Source organism: Oryzias latipes, chromosome 14, assembly GCF_053564925.1.
Source record: "Oryzias latipes strain Hd-rR chromosome 14, Olatipes_Hd-rR_3.1".
Lineage (NCBI taxonomy): Eukaryota > Metazoa > Chordata > Actinopteri > Beloniformes > Adrianichthyidae > Oryzias > Oryzias latipes.
In genome coordinates, this window is record NC_136250.1 from 30,252,477 (window position 1) to 30,274,364 (window position 21,888).

Consider the following 21,888-nt stretch of genomic DNA (forward strand, 5'->3'; position numbering starts at 1 on the left):
TGAAAGTATAAAATGGAAAAATATCAGATTTGGAAACTAGTTCAGTTCTACCAGGGTTCATAAACGCTGCACAATAAGTAAATTTCTATTTAGAATGATTTACATTTGACATTCTGGGAAAATCTTTTTTGCCTAAATTTAGGAAAGTTTCTCCGGAATCTGATCTCTGACTCATCTTTAAAAGATTCACCACATAGTTCGACGGCCCCGTGGTAGAGTGTCTATCCTTAGGATGGTAGACTGGGTTTAAATCCATGATGGAGCCATTTAAAGGCTAAAAATGGGACCTGAAGCTGTCCAGCTTGACACTCAGCATTTAGGGCAGGGCTGCTCAATCCTGCTCTGGAGATCTACCACACTGCCTGCTTTCCGCTGGTGGTTACCTGGACCAGGTGTGTTCATTCAATCTGGTTGAGCTAATCAGCAGCTAACAAGTCTTGGAGATCTGGAAAACAGTCAGGGGGGGGTGAGCAGCCCTGATTTGGGGGTTGGATTGGAGGGGTTTAAACCTTCCAATGGTTCCTGAATGCGTTTGTGTCGGCAGCTTCAAACGTGAAGGACAAACGTCACACTTTGGTGTTTTTATAGCTTTTTTTAAGATGTAAATATAAAGAGGTTAAAGAAAGGACGTGGGTGGGGTGTCCAGGTGCTCCACTCAACTCCGCACAGGTGATTGATGAACAGCAGGCGTACCACCTCCATTCAATCAGCAGTTTCTGAGTCATTCAGGCATCCATTAGATCATCAATGGGATTTCCACAGGTTTAGGCGCCTTCAGATTTAGTCATGTAAACCTGAGAGAATACAAAAAAGGACTGAAAGCCTGGTCTCAGACTCTACAAGCCTCAGGTAAATGTGTTAAAAGTCTGCTGCTTCTGCAAGTCGTGCGGTTTTTGCTGCTCAACTGTATCACCAAATGAATGTTCTGCTGCGCAGTGAAGCCTTTGAGCAACTAAAACAAGTTACAGGAAATCTCTTTAAACACCACACTGGGTGTTACAGAGTCAAGTCTCAATGCTCTCATTTGTATTCCTAATTATTTTATAGCATTTTAAAAACAAACGCTGTAAAATGTTGACCCATTCATTCTTTAGACAAATATCTGAAGTGGGGTGTACACTGAGGCATGGCGGTGGAAGGATGATGATAAGTATTTTCTAGAGTAGTTAACACTTTTTCAGCAATTATGAATATATATATATATATACGTTTTGACCCACCCTCATAGGTGGACGGGGCGCCATTTATTCTTCCTTTCTGTCTTTCACAGTCATTTTCAAAATGGCAGTTTTTATCTCCTTAGCAACCATTTTAAGGGCGTTACGACCGATGTGCTTTTAGAAGAATCTGCAAACATTTTTACATTTCCCTGGCTTTCTTTTTGTTCACCACATTCCTAATATGGTCGTATCGTATGTCATATTCTTGAAGTAAGTTTTCGCGATATTCCAGTAAAAAAAAAAATGTGAGCAACGAGGAAACGCCACGTAAACGCCGTTTCCAAACTACAAACTTTAAAACCAAACTTTTTTTTTCTTCCAGGAGCTTCTTAAAATGCTACAGGAGGTGATGGAGTTTAAATTTATTGGAGGTACTAAAGTGGATTTCATTTACTTTATTATTTTATTTTAAATATCAAGAGGTCAAAGGTCAGTGAAACTTCAGTTGTGGTTGTAGACTTGATGGAACAGGTTTCCCAAATGTAGGGAAAATGGGGGGAGATATTCACACTTTGCCACAGAATGGCCAAGCTGCAGGTTCCATTTGCATCCCATAATAGTTTTCAAACATCCTTTGGATATCCTGACATCTGATTTTGATTTTTCGTTTGTGGATTTTTTTATGGCTTCTTCTGCTGTGATGTCGTCATTTTTGGGGTGTTGTTCACTATGATGTCCAAAATAAATTTTCATCAGGTACAAATTTTGGTGAGTTTGTGTGTGTGTTTGTGTGTGTGTGTGTGTGTGTGTGGGGGGGGGGGGGGTCACATGTTTGCCCAGAGGTGCGGGAAGAAAGAATTGTAAGAACAGCTGCTGGTTCTAATGAATATCACTTCAATAGAATTAAAGTTGTTTTTTTTTAATGACAAAATCAGAACAATCAAAGGTCGTTTTGGTGACATGAGACCTTCCAAAACCTAAATCTCAGTGATTGCAGGCAGAACCGGAGCTTTGAACCTCCTGCTCTGCCTGCAGGCCATCCGGCACCCTGAAATCCGGACGGACGCCCCTCCCGTGTCACGTCCAGCCCGGTCTGTCTGTCTTCTAACCGATACTGGGCCCTCAGGCGTCTGGTCAGCTTCAGAACACTCATCACCGCTCGGGCCAGCGGTCCTGCTTTTGGAGTTCCTGCTCCAAACCTCAGCTGGATTCAGAACTTTAATGGAGCTAACCAAACTACTGGACTGGCATCTTGGCGTGCTGGGTTCCTCCAGCCACCCCCCCCGGAGGAGGCGGGCTGCAGTGAGGAAAGAGTCCGTCTGGTTCTGTTGGCTCCTCAGGTGGCTCGAGGGCTCAGCCTGAACAGGTGTGGGGTTCTTTGGATCCGTGCTGCCCTCCATCCCTCTGACTCCCAGAACCGCGTCTGCAGACCGCAGGAGTCCCGGCGCCGATGAGGCTCTGTAGGACAGAACTGAGGATGAGCAGGACGTCCGGTTTAAAAGACCGGGAAAATCCAACATGTTGGTGCCATTTGCATGTGTGGTTGTGGAGCAGTAAAGTTCACCAAAATGTTCAAATGTCTTCAAAACAAAAATCCTGAATAAGGAAGATGCCAAAAAAAGTAAAGTCAGTTTGTAGTAAACCTCAATGACCAGTAGGAGGGGCTATTGCTCAGCATGACCATTCTGCATGAACCAAAACCTCAAACACAATTATTTTAACGTCTTTATTCTGTATTTGTCTAGTATTTTTCAATTGATATATTAAATGATAAAATTATTTGACGATTTGAGCAGAAACTGAAGTTTTTTTGTTATTTTGGAGTTACACAGAGCTTCCTCTCTTCCAGAAGTCAGCTAAAAAATAACACCTAGTCATCAGACAGTTATTTTACTTTCATTCAAATTAATTCAATTAAGTAGGTGTAACTCTGGTGCTGCTGTTAGATCGGCACTGCAAGGAATTGTGGGATACCATTCCCTTTGCCTGTCTGGACAGACTCGGGATTAAGTGTGGGTTTTTGACCAAATGTGTTTAGCTGTTTTACTGTGTTTTGCTGAGTTATTTGTCCTACTATACTTAAGTCTTTATGCACCATTAAGGAGAGGGAAGGAGAGGATAATGAGTTTATATAGTACCGCTACTAGTTAGTGGTGTAATGTTAAAGTTGGAGAAATGGTAAATTACATATATTGAATTCTTGTTTCTTTCATTTTATTGTTATAAAAATGAGCATATCTGCAGGCTCAAACTTAGACATATGAGAGATCAAGAATTACAATAAATTAAGATCGTAAAACATTTAACTGAAAAGGAGTAATATGACATTTAGTTAGATAAATATGTAATTTGAGTTGTAAAAAAATATTGATATATTAAATCCAGGAATCAGGATAAAGCCAGGATATTGTTATACTCAATTGTTACTTGTTGAATCAATTCATTTAAGTTGGATACGTTTTTTTAATATATATATATATATACACACATGCGTCACAATGAAAATAGAAATGAGATAACTCGTGCGTTTACTTTGGCCGTTCGTTCTTTTTCTCCAAGCAGAAACTCTTTCTTTTGTTGATGATACAGCTGTATTACTTTTTTGATGGACGTATAATCTTCATATGCCGTCATTAAAATCTCAGACTCCGTCTCACTAAAGTATAGCGCTCTCTTTGGTTCTCCACGCGTTTCCATGGTGACTCCGGAAATTGGCGATCCATTGAGAATGTCTTTATGTACCTGCTGTGCACGTGCATTAACCCAGGGTTACCAAGTCGAGCGTAATTACGCTAACTCATATCCGGCCTTTTGGAACCGACATACCCAGAGTAAGCAAGTTCAGGTGGATTTCAGCCAGAGTTCAGGCTTAAAGTCAGGGGAGTTTAAACATGCTTTCTGGAATACCCCCCAGGTCTACTTTTGTTTTGTTTTTTTGTACTCCTGGTTTTGGAGCTGATTCTGCATTGTTCTGGCATTTCTGACAAACTCAAATGTACTCCATTTATTTGACTTGAACCAGTTCTGTGTGTAATGTTTGAGTCAAAATTGTGGAATTTCTGGCAGCAGACGCACACCCAGAAAATACCGAAAAGAAGAATTTGCGGGTCAATGGAAAAAAGTGAATAAATAATATGGTATATCAAATACCATATTGATGCGTTCTATGACCAACTCCACCAGGCTATTAGTCTAATTTCATCGCACAACATCCCCATCATCCTTACTGATCCCAATGCCACTATATTCTACAGGGACCGGTCCACCGGCTCTCCAGTCGGCACAACTTTTGCTGACATATTCACAAACGACAACGGCGACCTCCTCCCCTTACTCTGCCACCATAACAACCTCTGCATTGCTGATACCTGGTTCCCCCAGAAACGTATCCATCACTGGACCTGGTACAGTTCAGATGGCAGAACTCGGAGGGCACTGGATCACATCCATATATCCCGACGTTGGAAATCCCTCATTACCAACTGTCGTGTGTACAGAGGAGCAGAGTTTGGCAATACAGACCATCGCCTGCTGGTAGCCCACATTAAACATTAAACTAAAGCTAAGAGCCAACCAGCTCCGGAATACTCAGCCCTGTCTGAACTATTTCCCACTCAGCGATCCTAACATCACCACAGATTTCAGCTCCTCCGTCGCTGCTAACAAGGTAACAGACTGGAGGACATTCAAGCAAACTGTCATCCAGGTGGTGCACACTGTCCTCAGACGCTCCCAACCCCCCCCCCCCCCTCCCAAGAAAGTATTGGATATCAGAGAGGACTTTTAAGATCATTGATCAACGACGACAACACCGGCTCCGTGGTAACTTGAAAGAGTACCGCCGACTGACCCAGCAAACGTGGCCATAGCTGAGGACAGAGAGAGGTTCTTGCAATCTGAAGCCCAGCGCCTCGAATCTGCATCTCAAAACAACAACATTAGCAGCATCTTCAATCTGTTGCGTCAAGCCCGCGGTGGTCCACGCATAAAGACAGCCCTGGTGAAAGACGCCGATGGCAAACTTTTTACAAAAGAAAACTGCCTTAAGCGCCGGAAAGACCATTTTAGCCGCCTCCTGCAGCACAGCACTGTCTCAACCGACTCCCATCAGCCCAGTGGCTGCAAACAGTGCTGTCCTCAGCGCTGTTTGTAAAACAGATCATTTCACATCCCAAGAAGTCAGAGCCACTCTAAGACATCTTAAGAACGGGAAAGCTCCCGGTATTTGTGCCATAACTGCTGAGATGTTAAAGTCAGGTGGAGAGGGCATGATCGAGTGGCTAACCCACATCTTTAATGAGGTGTGGGAGTCAGAGAGGCTTCTAATGGACTGGACTAGAGGGGTTATTCTGTCCCTCTGGAAAGGCAAGGGTGATAAGCTTATCTGCAACAACCACAGAGGCATAACACTTCTTTCCATTCCTGGCAAGCTCTTCACCAGGATCTTGCTCAACTATGCTCTCCCAGCCATCAGAAGCAGCCGACATCCCCAGCAGGCCGGCTTTATGCTCAACCGCTCCACAACAAACCACATCTCTGCCGTCCCTCTACTCATAGAGAAGACCTTGGAATTCCGTAAAGATCGCCATCTCTACATTGTGTTTATAGATCTAAAGGCTACATTTGACACCGTCTGCCATACCTCACTGTAGAATATCCTAAAGACCTTTGGAGCACCACCCAAGATTGTTTCTCTGTTTAGTCTGCTCTACAGCAATGCAGAAAGCTGTGTCCGCGTAAATGACAAAGACTCAGAATAGTTTCCCATCTCCAGTGGTGTTCGAAGCTCCTGAGCTTTTTAACTGCATCATAGATCAGCTGATGTCCCGGGTCTGTGAGCAAGTCCCTGATGTGTCTCTTGGCAATTACCATTTGACGGACCTGGAGTATGCCGACGACACCATCCTGTTCAGCACATCCCTCAGCCAGCTAAAAAACGCTCTAAGCATTTACAGCGAAGAAGCAAAAAAGTATGGTCTCTAGGTGACTGGACAAAAACCAAATTCATGCAAGTTGGTGATAGCCCAGACCCACCCCCCCTCCGGCTCCGCAACGATGTCATCGAGCCTGTGAAGGGCTTTACATACCTGGGATCCATAGTGAAGGCTAACGGTGACCTAAAACCAGAGATCACCTGCAGAGTGGGCTCTGGCAGCATCAGCTCTGCAGTCTCTCAAAAAAACACTGTGGCGTCATCAAAACATCACGCGCAAGACAAAGCTCCGGATCTACAACCTAGCTGTACTCTCCATCCTGCTTTATGGTTTGGAGACATGGCCCTAAAATAAGAGCTTAAGAATAGATGGCTTCGACATTGAGACCATCAAGTGGCCCCAACAGGTCTCTAGAGCCTTAAGAGCCCAAACCTGCCAGCCCCAAGCCTCCTGCCTGGCTGCGCAACGCCGCATCAGATGGTTCGACCACGTTCTCTGTCTTCCCTCTTTCCATCCGACGCGAGCCATCTTGCAGTTTAACCCAGGGGCTGCGGGCTGGAAACCACCTCAAGGCAAACCCCGTACTCGGTGGACAGACGTTATTGCGGGAGATGTTTAACCTTATGGGGTTGTTATGAAGGATGCTGAGCTTCTGGCACAGGAAAATATGGAAGACCCTTGTGTTTTTTGGTCGGCTCTACGCACCGGGAAGGGGCATAACCCCCCCCCGATGATGATGATGATGATATCAAATTCATGGATCAAACAGTTTGTTATACATCGGTATTCTTGATTTTCTTTTTCTTTTAATTTAGGAATCAGAAATTCCGTTATCATTGAGCATGCAGCGACGTTAAGACTTTTAAAAGAATTTCTAAAAGTCAGGATTCGTATGAACAACTCAAAATTGTATAAAGTCTAAAACGTGTACATCTGGTGTGACCGAAGGATAGTAGGAGACTCCTGAAGGATGAAGTTTGAACCAACATTCGACCGATCACAGGAACTTTTTCCAAAGTTGATAAAGCTGCAACTTTTCATTCTACTTTTGTCATTTTTTTTAATAAAAAAACACTTTTCTGTCGGGGAAAGACAAAGACACAAAAGGAAAATGGCAGCATCCTTTCCTTCCAGGTTTTTTCGTTTCATTAGTTCTGGAAATGGAGCACCAACCTGGCTGCTGAAGGGCTGGACTTGAAGGAGAGTTAGAGTTCTGGTCCTTGTTGGACCCCGGAGACCCAGACCAGCAGTCCTAGCTGGGAGAGAACCGAATGTTCCTGTGGAGAGATCGGAACCAGGGTCTCTGCTGCAAATGCTGAGGAGAAAAGAAAGAATATAGAGAAAAACTGAATGAACGTTTATTACAAAAAGAAGAGTTTTTGACCCAACATGGATTTAGAAATCCTTTCTGAGACTTGTGTTCAGTTACAGCTGTCAAGTCAGCAGCCTCAACATCAAACTATCAGCAAACCTGCAGCTTTCCCTCTTTGAATGTTTTGTCCCATAACTGCCTCTTAAGTTTCTGAGCAACACAAAAAAACAGCAAGATTTCCACAAATCTACAGATGTAGCAAAGAGATTCAAAAGTACCAGATAGCAGTAAAGATCCTCCGTGTGTGTGCTCTGCCAGACTCACTGCTTTACTCTGCTGTCTCATTTCAACACTAATCCCCCCCCCCGCCAGCTTTTTTGACCCAGATCTTTTTGGGTTCCAGGTTCATGAGATCATGTGCCGGATTTAAAGCCACAGTGAACCTCAGGAGTAACTGTGGTGAGTCAGCAGCTCAGTTTCCAGACCTCTGCAGATTTTTTTGTTCCTGCTCTGGGCTGCAGGGGTCTTCACAGACCCGTCCTCATGCTGCGAAACATGTGTCTGCATCCAAGCTCTTCAAATTAAAACCTTCAGATTGCTCAGAGAGGTGCTGTTCTATACGCTGCACATGTTTTCAATTTAATATACTGTTAGGAAGTGCGGAAAGTGGGTCAACCAGAAAAAAAACCTCAAAAGGGGAAAATCTTCCTGCATCTGCAATACTGTACTGAAAAAAAAGTCTTCTTTCATATGGAGTCAAACATTTTCCCTGAACTCTGTTTAAAATGTTTTTTTATTTTTATTTCTGAGGAACTTATTTTTTCTATTTTTGCTCAGCTTTTTTCTTGATTTGAAGTGCAGTTTATGCTCATGATAAACTTTAGAAGATTCAAAGTAGATTTATGGATAGTTTCCTTCATAGATAAATCTTTTTTGATTCGTCTTAAAGCGAACAAAAAAAATCATCTAAAAATAAACTTAATTCCTAAAAAGTAATTCTTTAAAAAAATATGTGATCTGACATTTAGCAGCATTTTTTCACATTTTGCAGGCTTTTCATTTCATTTGAATCTAAACTGCACCTCCCCATGCTGAACACCGGGGGGCGAAAATCTCTTGTCCTTTGGATGATTGCTGTAGTTTGTAGCTTTCGTTTTGTTTGTCTCATTACTCTTTAGTATTGCTTTGTTTTATGCAGCTGCAGCCTCATCTGCAGCTTCATCTGCAGCGTCATGCGCAGCTGCAGCCTCATCTGCAGCGTCATGCGCAGCTGCAGCCTCATCTGCAGCATCATGCGCAGCTGCAGCCTCATCTGCAGCTTCATGCGCAGCTGCAGCCTCATCTGCAGCTTCATGCTGAGCTCCAGCACGTGAATGAACCGTGTTTTTCATGTATGGCTGTTTGACTTGCTGCTGAACTTGTTCACCTGGCGGAGGCCTCGTGACGGTGGTCCAGTGTGCAGCCGGCCGTGCTGAAGGTAGACGGACGGTGAACTGCGCAGGCCTAAAGGGCTGCAGCTCTGCCGGCTGTTTGCTCTGATCACGCAGGCGCTGTTTGCTCCTCGCCCCTCCAGTTCAACAGGTTTATCTGCAGCACACTCAGCAGGAAGGGAGCCCCACATCTGAATTGTGTGTTTGTGTGTGGGTGAGTGTGTTGAGACTTGCCACAGTGAAGTAAAAACCTGATTTAGCCCAGTGATTGTGACACTTTTTCTTGTTCTTCGAAACCTCGTCTTCTTTTTTCGAATCGACCTTCCCTCCTGACTGATTACTACAGACGTTGGGAATTTTATATCTTCTTACGGTCTTCTGCCAGCAGTTTTTATTTTCCAGATTTGCAGACAGCAGCTGAGAAGAGCTGCTCGGTTTTATCTCAGCGTTTGAAGGGTCAGTGGATTTATTGAGCTTGTCAGCAGCTGGTAGTTCTAATGTCTGCTCTTGACCTGCCTGAGAAGAAAACAGTTAGGACTGGTGAGCATGTGGGGGTTTACGAGCGCTGTAGAACGCCTCACAAACTCCTGATGAAAAGCTTTCCAGGGACGTCTGAACCATCAAGGAGGTTGGATTTGATGTTTGCTATTTTTTAATCAAAATTGGAAAAAGTTTGCTCTTTAGCCTTTTTACAGGGTGACAGAAGCAAACCTTCAACCTCATAAATCTTTCTTTACATCTTCACAAAACACTTTGGTAAAAACCTTCTTTTTTTTTTAGGTCTTTTTGTCGATTTGTGCATAGTTTTAGCCTGACTTCCATGTCAGCATTTGAGCCACATTGTTGACCCGTATCCTAATATGTTGAATAAAAAAGACCATACTGTGGCTTTAGTCTTCTTCTCTCCTCTAAATGAGATGTTTTGACTCCAGAATGAGTTTCTGTCTGAAGCTCCTGGAGTTTGGAGCGTCTCCGTCTGATCCACAGCTTCTCCCTGAGGAGGTCGTGTCTCTCTGCTTCATCAACAAACCAACTGCTCGCTGTCATTTCACTTTTTTACGGGTCAGGGAGGGGTTGTACTCAGATGGGAGGGGGGACATTGTAAATAAGAAAACAGGAAGTATGGATTATCCGACTGACCTGTTATGTCCCAATTTCTTTTAGAAATTCTTGCACTTTTAAAAGAAAAAACTTTTTTAACCCTGTTTTTTTTCTTTCTGTTTATATTTCTCTAGTTTTATTTTTTGGCTGCTGTTAGTTGCTGCCATTACTAAAAAGAACAGTGGAAAAAAAGTACTTTGGTTCTGCTGTAAAATGTCTGTGAAAACATGTAAATAAACAAAATTCAGATTTTTGTGCAGATGCTGTTCAGCATATCTATAAAACCAAGAGGGAAGCAACTTAAAACAAGCTGGAGATGCTAAAATTGCACAAATTAAAAAAAGGGATTTGATGAAAACCTGCAGATTTAATGAAATAGTTTAGCATAAAAAGGTGAATTTTTAGGTTAAGTTCTTCTGGGTTCACAGACATACCAGGAATCGTTGGAGAGACTGAATGATTTGCTGTTTCTGATGCCAACATGAGCATAAACTGAAAGATTTTTATTTCTTATCAGCCCCTGAATGTAAAGTACAAAAAAACAAAATCAGACACTTTCCTGGTTTCTGTGATGCTTCCAGAGCTGCACATGCTCAGATGGTTTAAGCGTGTTTGTGAACCCCAGAGCCGCGCGTTCATTGGCCTGTAACGTGTCACGTGTTCTGCAGCTTTATGTGGTTTGAGGTCAGCGGGGGAGAGCCGCAGCAGCAGGATCGGGCTGAACCCGGCTCGGTTTATCACGCCGCGTCTTGCAGCCATCAGTCCAGATCAAATATTGGGAAAGCTTTATCAGCGGAAGCAGAGCGGCTGCAGAGGTCTCGCCTCCACGTCATGGTGCCAAGTTCCAAGATCACAAGCTTTTGCAACCATCAAAGAAATGCATGATGGTCATTTTTTTTAGACGATCATGAAGCTTGTGGGGTCTGTGGTAAAGAGAGGGAAGGCTGGTTCTGTTCAGAGCATGCTCAGTGAAGTTCAAAAGGAGCGTTGACTGAAACTCAAAAACCTCCCAAACAACTCAAGTTTCTCCACAAAAGTGAAAGTAAAATGAAAAGAAAGTGTTGCTGAATGACACATCTACCTGCAGATTCTTTCAGTCTGGAGGAAATGACTTCCTTCACATTTTCGTTTCACAGCACAGCTCTGGGACATTCACTTCACTTTACTTTTCGTTACTTTACTTTTAAAGTGTTTTTTTCTGCACACTTCTCTTCCTCACAGCTTGTCAATCAGGTACAAGTGGAGCTAAAAAATATTCAGTCAGCCTCCAATTGTTGAAATTCTCCCACTGAAAAAGATCAGAGAGAGGCTGTGATGTGAATGAGGGATGCACTATGAGAGCCGGAACAAGAAAAAGAATCCAGGAAAATCAAACTGTTAATAAAAAAAAAAGGAGACATTTAGTTTTTTGTTGCATCCAACAGATCAGTGCTTGGATGCTAAACTCAGATAAGACCGAAGTCATCGTCTTTGGTCCACAGAAACAAAGAGAAAGTGTCAGCTGTCCACTTCACTTCACTCGCTGTCTCTAAAAGCTTCAAATCAAGTCAGAAACCTAGGGGTCATCATACTCTGACCTGAACTTTAACAGCCATATCAAGGCAAGGCAAGGCAAGGCAAGTTTATTTGTGTAGCACAATTCGTACACAAAGTAATTCAAGGTGCTTCACAAAACAGAAAAATGCATTAAAATCACAATACATCATAGAAATAATCAACGTAAAATTTACTTTAAAAGAAAAGAAAAAATTTGAAAATTGATTTAAAAATAAAGGAAGGAAAGGAAAGAAAAGTGTAGATAGGACCAGATAGGACCTTTCAGTCATATACACGGCTAAACAGAAATGTTTTAAGTCTAGATTTGAACATGAACACAGAAGAGGCCTGTCTTACGACTTCAGGGAGGCTGTTCCAGATTTTAGCTGCAGAATATTGAAACGCTGATTCCCCTTGTTTAGTTTTGACTCTGGGTATCAACAGGAGGCCGGCCCCTGAGGTATAAATATTAAAATATTCCTGTTCAGCTGTGAATATAACTGAAGGGTCCTTATCCACACATCTGTTCATGTTCTTTTCTCTTTACCGTCTTTTAAAGTAAATTTTACAAGGATTATGTATGTTTTTAATCTTTGCACAGTATTGTGTTTTTATGCATTTCCTGTTTTGTGAAGCACTTTGAATTACTTTGTGTATGAATTGTGCTACACAAATAAACTTGCCTTGCAAAAATGAGTGTACTACTATGAATAGTTTATTGTTCGTGCTACAAGGAAACACACATTTGCCCTTCTTTAGGCTTGAACTATTGGAACAGAATGAACAAATGTTCCTTCCATAAGTTCCCTTTACATGTGCAGAAAGGCGACATTAATAACAGAAACGACAAACTTTTTAATTTTCTACATTTCTATCCCCACCCTAAACCATCTCGGTCTCCAGCTAACATATGTCTTGGTTCATTTTTCTGCTTGTATTTTTTTAATATCCCATACTGAAACGTGTCTTTGAGGGAAACTGTTGGTAGTTTCGCTCATTGTGAGCTCCATGCAATAGAACCTGTGTCTGTCTCAAAGTGCAAACGGGAAAAAAAACGGACTGAAAGATGTTTGGGAGAGTTTTACACTTTGGTTTGAACATAAACAATAAAGTTTTTAAATCAACTTAATCTGCAGACGTTTTCAGATTATTAGTGTTCTCCGCTGCCTCCGCTGCCTTTTTATAGACAGAAAAGGCTTTTCCCCAAACTATGAGGCAGTCACTGCAATACAGTAAAATAAAAAACAATAGAACTCTCAAGAAATCTATAAAGAATTAAAATAGCTTTTATTAATTGTCTTTTTTTAAAGGATTAATGTGAGATTTTCATTTGAACTTTTCAGCCAACATAACCCCAACAATCTTTACTTCTCTCACTTTGCAAATGTTAACTTGGCAAATATTTGAATTTTCATCTGTTTGGTGATTTCTAGAATTCCTTAACGTTGTTTTTTCTCCAATTCAGAAATATTTCTTTCCATAAAAAAAAATTTCACCTTGGCAATCTCTTCTTTTAAAGTGACCATAAGTTCAGGTAAATTTGTTCTGGAGTAGAAAATTCATGTGTTTTTTTTTTGTGTTTTTCGTACTTTCCAACTGCTATTTTTTCTTGTTTTTGGCTGCTGTGACAACCCAATTTCCCCCTGGGGATCAATAAAGTCCTATCTTGTCTTATCTTATCTTATCTTATGTATCGTCTGCAAACAACAGAAACTGAAGTATTTTAGAAACTGTCATTCATGAACAAAATGAAAAGTTAGGGACCGAGGACAGATCCTTGTGGAACCTTTTGCTGGTTTGAATTCTGTCCATTTACCTGCACATACTAAAAACATTTTAAATTCAAAGCAAACCATTTTTCAAGGATTTTAGAAAATTGAGAGAGAAATGTCAGAAGTCTGAGCTCTGGTCACCAGTGGGAACCACCTCAGCGCACACTTCCTGGACGCTACACGCCTGACTCTCATTCATTCAATTACCCACAGCATACTTAAGCACTGCACTGGGTGAAGCTCAGTGTGCACACAGGAAGTACTTTTTATTGGATGTGAATTTTACATGTTAAGTTCAAGATTGTTTTGTGGCACTTACCATTTAACCCTTGTTCTATCCTAGACACTTTACCATTTGGGAGTTGGGTCATCTAGACCCACTAGACAGTGCTCTGAACCTTTTTTCTTCAATGATTTGTGATCTTCACTGGTGTCCATGGATTACATGAAATCTTTTCACCTTTATCCACCTTTGTCATGGTAGGGAGAACACGTCAATGGAAGGGGGGGTCATAGTATAGGACAAGGGTTAAGATGACTTAGTACTCAACAGTGGGCGTGGCCTTCTGAATTGGAGGAGAGCTTCACATCCTCAGCCCTTAAGCGGCCTTCCTGGCCGTGAGTAACAGTCGGACTCGTTTGTGTCGTCCGGCTGACTATTGTTTGATCAAGTTTTCGGTTATGTTTGGGGTAAAGATGGCAGAAGCCGTGAGGTGGAAAAACTGGCTTCAGATCAGCTCGACGCACTTCAACGCTTGCTGTCAATGGAAGGGGGGGTCATCTAAGATAGCACAAGGGTTAAAAGGACATAGTAGTTTCAGAGAAACTACCTTTTTAGGTACAATGAAACTGGTCTGTAAAAGAAAGTCAGCCCAATTTCCACTTTACTACATGGTACTTTCAGTACTAAATGCTGGGTATGTTTATGTGAGTATTACTTTCCTGTTCAGTGTACATACACACTTAGTCTTCTGAGCTTACCCAATGAGACAATGCAAACTTTTTGGTTAGGGTGAAGTAACTGCATTGTAAAAACATATTCTGCTCTGATTACTTCTTGTCATGTAATCTTATCAAATTCTTTGTTGCATGTTGCTGTGTTTTCTATGCAGTTAGCATAGAACTGGCCAAGAAAGATGTGTTGCTAAATAAATCTGAGAATTTCTAGGATTGCAAGACAAAACTGAACAGAGAAAACAAACCGGGTCTGTTTGGGTGTGGCTACTTTGTCTCCAACAAATATTGATCAACATACACATTTTCTTTGCCATTCTGGTGTTGTTTTCACAGTACTTCCACTGTAGTTTCTGTTTACCTGCTATCTTGATACACATGGTACTTACCTGGAGCCGCCACCAGTGTGTGAATGTGTGAGTGAATGTGTGTGTGACTGGGTGAATGGGTCTGTGACTGTAAAGCGCTTTGTCCTTGTAGGAAGAAAGGCGCTATATAAGTATACGCCATTTACCTTGTTCTTACATGTGCTAAGTACCACAAAAGACACATTTACACAGCATGTAAATGCCCAGTAGGTACTATTTAAAAACCCAGTGTGTACAACATAAATACCCAGTTGGTGCCACATAAGTATTAACCAAATAGTACCACATAAACACACAGCAAGTACTATGTAAGTACCCAGTAAGTCCCATAAAAAGTACCATGTAAATACCACTTAACTACGCTGTAAGTACTATGCTTTAAAAGAAAGCGTTTCCCCTAAGGTTTACTTGATTAGACTATTGTTTGCTTGTTTATCTCAGTACTTGTTTTATGTTTTTTGTTGGTCCATTCTTCCATGGGGGGCCGGTTTAGCTTGTGCTGGTTTGCGGCGTCTTCCGTCCGTGAAACCTGGGTTCGCATCCGGGCTGCTCCCTATTCCCTTCTCTGCTGCTGTGCCGGTCCCAAGCCCGGTTGGATTGAGAGGATTGCCTCAGGAAGGGCATCCGGCGTAAAAACATTGCCAAGTTGACCATGCGACTCATCCTCGTGGAAGGGTTGTTTCTCTGTGGCGACCCCTGATGGGAGAAGCCGAAAGTGAAAGAAGTTGGTCCATTCTTCCATGCAGATCTTCTCTAGAACTGTGATGTTTTTTGTGGGTATCAGACTTTCAACTCCCCCCAAAAAGTTTTACTTCCCTCTTTTATTCTGATAGAAATCTTTATATTAAAGAGTACAAACTAAAAAACAATCAGATCAATGAAAATGCAGGATTCAGAGTTTTATTTCCAGGAACCTGAATCCCTCCATGCGGGTCTGGTCTGCAGAGATCAGGACTTCTGACTCACTGTAGATGCAACAATGTGAGGAAGTATTCAAACTGTGCCACACTGCATCTGTACATGTATGTCATTACTGTAATACATATGAACAATGATCCTGGCTGAACTTGGAATGGCTGAGCTTGCAAAAAGTCTGTGACCCGAGGCTGTTTGTGTGTTCTTGTGTGATTGACTCCTTGAGTTGTGACACCAAAAAGCCCTAGACGGTGCTGGAGACTGAACTCATCTCCTAATGCATCTTGATTCTTTGAAACCAGAACGTGTAAAGACGCTCCTGAATGGATTTGATCTACAGAGTCTGAAAGGGAAATATGTGGCGTGAAGGAATGAAGACGTTTTATCTACAATAACAGAAACAGGCGAGGCATTCAGGTGCAGCACAAAGACCTAAGGTATGGAGGGTTTTCTTTGAAAAAAAGATCAAAAGTTGCACAAATTCTTATTTCCTTTGTCAAAGTCATCTAAATGTAATTGTCTTTAAAGTTTGCTCTCTAAAAAGGTAATTGAACCCTGGGAGAAGAGTCGTCTTTTATCTCACACACAATCACTGCTCCTGTCTGCAGTCAGCTGTTGCATTCTGGGAAGCTGTTGTTACTGAAACCAGTTTAGAAAGAACGTCTTTTGGGTTCCAAGCCGACGCTCATCCTCTTGGTGACAAAGGCATGAAAACCTCACTGCTACCTGCCCACAAAAGTAAACACCCCCCTGATTCCTCGCTGTGCATCACTGATGGAAGAAATGAAACTTTCAGCCAGAAAAATACAACTTTTTAATTCATTTTTTAATGTTTGAGCAGTGAGTCAACATGACGCTACAGCTCCTGAACTCACCTTTACAAAGGCTCAGGGAATAATCCTGACACTGAACGTGACTCACCTAAAAGCTGTAAAATTTCAAGTCTCAGCTTCAGATCCAAATGAGATCACAAGCATAAAAACTTTTCACACGTTGGTTTTTTTACTTTAAAATTATTTTCTTTCTTTCTTTTCCTCACACAGAAATAAATGTTGTCTTGTTTGTTTTGACCAAAAGCAACTTTTGAACTTCCTTTTTTAACTTAACTTAAAAACCAAAGTAACTGGAGACAATTGAGTTTGTCTCTGGGGGCGGGGCTTGTGCTGCTGCTCACAGTGCGGTGGTCCGACTTGACATCAGAAACACATTTACAGTCTGCTTCCAGATGGTTTTATGCGCCACAGCTGGTCTGTCAGTATTTTAGTCAAATCTCATCTTTAAAGTCATATGTAACCCTTGGTCTATCCTAGGCACTTTACCATTGGGAGTCGGGTCATCTAGGCCAGTGTTTTTCAACCAGTGTGCCGTGGCACACTAGTGTGCCGTGGGAGATGGCCAAGTGTGCCGTGGGAAATTGTCCTCATTAACTGATCTAAAAACATTTCCCATCTCCAAGATTTCAGCTCTCTGTTCATCCAAACAGGCCCTGATAAAACACTGAGGAGTTAGGAATATAAAAGATGTAAAATACATTTTCTTTGCGTTTATTTTATTTTATTAAAGACATTTTGATAAGAATGACTGTACAGTACCGCGATTCAGCTGCACCTTCGGCTGTATTTTGGAAAAGTCCCGCCCCTTTAACTGTCTCCACCAATCATTCTTGGGGAGCTTAATCACATGTAATCAGTCTGACCAATCAGAAGTGGTTAAAGTCTTCACTTCCTTGTCCCGATTTAGCTCGTAAAGTCGCTCAGTTCTAACAAAAATACCAGCTAAAGCTCGTCTTAAGCGGTGTAGCTTTGCACAGAATCCGGTATTAGACCGTGGAACAAGTGAACAAAACACTGAAGCTCCGAAAACCGATCTCCAGCCGTTTTATGCACTACATCTCCCATGATGCATTGGGTCATGAGATTGACAGCGCACAAGGAGATCTGTTGTTAAACGTCTTGAAACAACGAACACACATCAAACTGTTTTTAAATCTTCTAACTTAACTTTTATTGCATTTTTTAGAAAAAAAACAGCTGCAGTTTCCAGCTTTTTCTGACACAATTATCTCAAAAATGCATGTGAGATTGTGGAGGGACTGTAGATCAATACAGACCATGAGTTTCGCCTTTTTTTTTTTTTTTGGATGCTGGTGTGCCGCGGGATTTTTTTTAAGGTTAAAGTGTGCCGTGGCTCAGAAAAGGTTGAAAAACACTGATCTAGACCCACTAGACAGAGCTCTAAACCTTTTTTCTTCAATGATTTGTGATCTTCACTGGTGTCCATGGATTACATGAAATCTTTCCACCTTTATCCACCTTTGTCATGGTAGGGAGAACACGTCAATGGAAGGGGGGGTCATAGTATAGGACAAGGGTTAAGATGACTTAGTACTCAACAGTGGGCGTGGCCTTCTGAATTGGAGGAGAGCTTCACATCCTCAGCCCTTAAGCGGCCTTCCTGGCCGTGAGTAACAGTCGGACTCGTTTGTGTCGTCCGGCTGACTATTGTTTGATCAAGTTTTCGGTTATGTTTGGGGTAAAGATGGCAGAAGCCGTGAGGTGGAAAAACTGGCTTCAGATCAGCTCGACGCACTTCAACGCTTGCTGTCATCGCACAAAGACAAATGTTGGAAAAATGTGTTTTTTTCCAACTCCAGTGACCGTCAGAAAGCAGGATTGACTTTGACTCTATGAAATATAAACCTTTAAAGAGAAATAAAAAGGTTAAAACTAGGGGGCGGGGTTAAATAATGATTTCCATGTCTTTTTTATCTTATATAACCCTTCTGACCTAGACTTTTTTACAATCTTTTTTTTCTGTTTTCCATCTAAAAGAGGCCAAATCCAGCACTTTGATATTAATTTTAGACATTTTAACAAATATTTTATTACTAATTTTGTGACAGTTTATTAACCCAATTTTTAGCTTTTCCCCTGTTTTTACATCCTTATTGCTTCCTTTTACAACCTTTACCAACTTGAAAAAAGTATTGAGTTAAAACTTTAGTGTAAAAGATGTGATGTTAACAAAATAAAAGCCTGCAGCAGATTTTTTTATGATGATGTCGACAGAATTGAGTTGATGTAATATTTCCATCCATTTTCATTCAAATAAAAACACACCTTTTTCTTAAAAAAAAAACAAAAAACTTTTTTTCTTTTTTACGAGAAACATTTAAATGTGTCTTTGAAGCGGAGTTACATCGCTTTTTCCATGAGAGGCTTAAGTGGTTTCACAATATAAAATGGTTTTCTACCAGAATAGAGCGAAAGTAGGTGGAGGACAAACCGGTGCGTCCGGCTCCTTCTCTGACACATATTTCTGCCGTGACTCCAGGAAAGATTTTTCAGTTCTGGCATCCGCCGTGACTAGAGATCAAACCCTCTGGTGTCGGACGAGAACCACAGCCGTTCGCTGGTCATCTACTGAACAGGTGAGTCTGCTGAAAACACCTGAGATGGACGACGTTCCTAGAAATGGAACCAAAAAAGTCTTTTTCTGTTCATGTTTGAATCTTTTCTGATGGAAAAAAATCTGTATAAGTTGATAAAGATGCTTCGTGAGGATTTATCTCATTTAGAATAAATAGATTCTCCAAACTTTCTAATATGAAGTTTACATTTTGGGGTTTTAGGATTTCACTTTTTTTCTGCTTAAATGGGGTTTTGTTTCACAAATGGAGTCTTTTAGGGCTAAAGGTTTTCATTTGGTTTAATCAAACTAAGCCGGACTTTGCTGAATCCCTGACCGTCATCTCTTCTCTGCCAGACGTCATCATGAGTAAGTTGGTGATCTCCCAACCTCAGCCGGTCATGGAGTCCAGAGACTCCCAGGAGTGGACCTCGGAGGTGTGCGACTGCTTCAAAGACCTGCCCCAGTGTGAGTGTCTGAGCTCTGCAAACTACCCGAAAAAAACGCTTGGATGTGCTGGAAAAAATGTACACTAACATTGAATAAAGAACTGAACGTATAGTTTTTATTTTAATTGACACATTGAGGTCAAACTGGGGCCAAGCCACTGTTTTGTTGGAAACCGACCATGTATCAAGAACCAGGTCAGTACCAGTACCAGGCCAGGAAAAGGGAACCATCCAACCTCCAAACAGAATGGGCCCGACCAGGATTTGAACCTTTGACCTGAGGGTGCTGACCACACAAGGAAGCACAGCATATTTTTTTAAGCATTCCTGTCTGCTGACACCATGACCTTTTACAAATGTTACAGTTGCTGACAGGAAGTGGCACAGTCGCATTAAACTTTTAAAATCCTTTCAAAATAAAACTACGAAAAGACCTGAACCTTTTCTAAATGAAAAGGAGCTGAAAACTTTGAGAGGGGAATCGGATTAGAAAGCTGATTGGATATTTGCCAAAGATTTTTCCCAGACCATTTGTTGATTTTTGTTTTTCAGTTAGAATTTCCCTCAATTCGTGTGAAAAGGTAAACGGAGAATCTGAATCTGAATCCAACAAAAGATGCTGCGTTTACAAAATCGGATTAAAGATTTCTATCCAACAACAGATGTTCAAAATAAACATCCTAATAAGTCATTTCTTAAGGTGAGGATTTTAAAAGGTTCGACCCCCTTTGACATCTTTGACAAGTTAAAATTGGGATGTGAAGAAATGTTGAAAGAGATGGATCAGAATTTGCTCAGTTTCCCTTAAAGGTTTGATTAGGCCTTAAAGTTCTAAACTAGATTTGTATTTTTTCAAAACTTCCTTTAACCTTTGTGCTATCCTACGACCCGGGCCCTCTAGTGGGTCTAGATGACCCCACTTCCAATGTTAAAGTCCCTAGGATAGCACAAGGGTTAAAAGGGATAAAAACATCTACAGAGGGGGGTTAGGTTTGGTTAAATACACATAGATGCCTTCTTAAAGTGTTTCGACATGAAAGCAACTTTTGTTCAAACCGTAACTACTGTTTGTGTTTATTAGAGATGTGGTTATTCTACATTTTTACCAGAAGCCCCGCCTCCTCAGTTTGGACAGTAGGTCACGCTGTCAGTCAGCATCCTGAGGCATTGATGGAAACATTTGTTCATTTCCTCATTTCTCTGATTGTTTCTCAAGTTGTCGTTCTGGTTTCACGGTTGTCTCTGCTTCTCTTCTGGGTGTCTGTTGTCCACTGAAGGCTGCTTTGCCTTCTGGTGTTTCCCATGTTTCGCCTGCATCACCTCCAAGAAGTTTGGTGAGCCCCTCTGTCTCCCCCTGCTGGAGTTCTGTTTTGGAGGCCTGATCCCACCCATCACCTTGGCCACCAGGGTCTCCATGAGACACAGATTTGGCATCAAGGTGAGCCGCTCTCTGACTGGTGGCTTTCTGCAGCCGCATGTTCTCCATGATCTGAACCCGGTGTGTGGCCTGCAGGGAACCATCTGCAGGGACTGCGTGTACTCCACCTTCTGCACGCCCTGCGTCTGGTGCCAGATGGCCCGTGAGATGAAGAGCAGAGAGATTACAGTCGTAATGATCAACGCCAAAAACACATGACCTCAACGCCACAGCAGTCGGTAAACGAGAAGGACAGCCACTTTCAGAAAACAGAACACCTCTTTGTAAATAAACTTTTAATGAAGGAGGAATTTACCATTAAATGCAGGATTTTGTCATGAATGTGTCATAAAAATGCTGCCAAGAAATGAAAAATCACTTTTTCACTAGAGCTGATTTGCCAAAATAAATCTGTAAAGAATCAATCAGCTTGAAATAATTAACATTTATTGCATTTTTTTCCCTTTTATTAACAATAAAGAAACAAAAAGCAAATGAAAGTTTTTGCACCTTGTTTGAAAATGCAATCTTTGTATCGGATGCTTCAAAAGTAAGAATCCATAAATTTAACGAGCTCGACGACGTCGGTTCCAACAGATCGGACCGCCTCCAAAACGCCAGTTCTGTTTCATCTGCATTCTCATGAGTGTTAATGATGCGGGGAGAACCTGACGGCTGGGAAGGACCGGCCTCAAGGCTTCTTCTCATTGGTCCTTTCAGGACAAACTCCGAACCGTGACTTTTAGTATGGACCACTCTGTGACATCATTGGACCACTCTGTGACATCATTGTCTGCTGGACCGTCTCAGAGCGAAGGCTCTAATTTGTCAGCAGAATTTCTCACTTCAGACTTCAAAACGGGTTTCTAGGCCAGAGTGTCTTTTTTTAGGATGCAGGGATTGTCTGGCATGGAGGCTCCAGAGTTTGCTTTGTTGTGGGAAAAGCTGTGATGATAATGATGATGATGATGATTCAGTCTCAGTGAATCACATGACTACTACTGAACAGATGATACAGGAGCTTCAATTAAGTCTAAAAGCAAACCAAAATGGTTATTTTGTAAAGACTCACCTTCAGACATTAGTTACTTAAAAACAATTCATCCATTTATTCATCCATTTATTCATCCGT

The 21,888-nt window shown here is 41.7% G+C and overlaps 1 protein-coding gene and 1 long non-coding RNA gene across 2 annotated transcripts; one reads left to right on the forward strand and one right to left on the reverse strand.

The window, feature by feature from the left end:
- Positions 1-637: 637 nt before the first annotated feature.
- ponzr2 (plac8 onzin related protein 2) lies at positions 638-21,256 on the forward strand. The gene is made up of 5 exons (XM_004076813.5): positions 638-849; positions 18,816-18,912; positions 19,248-19,358; positions 20,617-20,777; positions 20,853-21,256. Exons 3-5 carry the CDS (start codon positions 19,256-19,258, stop codon positions 20,973-20,975), a joined length of 387 nt encoding a protein of 128 aa, XP_004076861.1. The 5' UTR covers positions 638-849; positions 18,816-18,912; positions 19,248-19,255; the 3' UTR covers positions 20,976-21,256.
- LOC105355700 (uncharacterized) lies at positions 2,064-7,793 on the reverse strand. The gene is made up of 3 exons (XR_910046.3): positions 7,685-7,793; positions 7,268-7,409; positions 2,064-2,618 (listed from the first exon to the last, which is right to left on the reverse strand). It is a non-coding gene; the product is annotated as an uncharacterized LOC105355700 (long non-coding RNA).
- Positions 21,257-21,888: the final 632 nt, after the last annotated feature.

What these genes read in the sequence shown, in the direction of transcription:
- ponzr2 (XM_004076813.5), top strand. Translation starts at nt 19,256, where the DNA reads ATGAGTAAGTTGGTGATCTCCCAACCTCAGCCGGTCATGGAGTCCAGA. An exon ending in CTTCAAAGACCTGCCCCAGT is followed by an intron (nt 19,359 to 20,616) that starts GTGAGTGTCTGA and finishes TGTCCACTGAAG; the next exon opens with GCTGCTTTGCCTTCTGGTGT. An exon ending in GACACAGATTTGGCATCAAG is followed by an intron (nt 20,778 to 20,852) that starts GTGAGCCGCTCT and finishes TGTGGCCTGCAG; the next exon opens with GGAACCATCTGCAGGGACTG.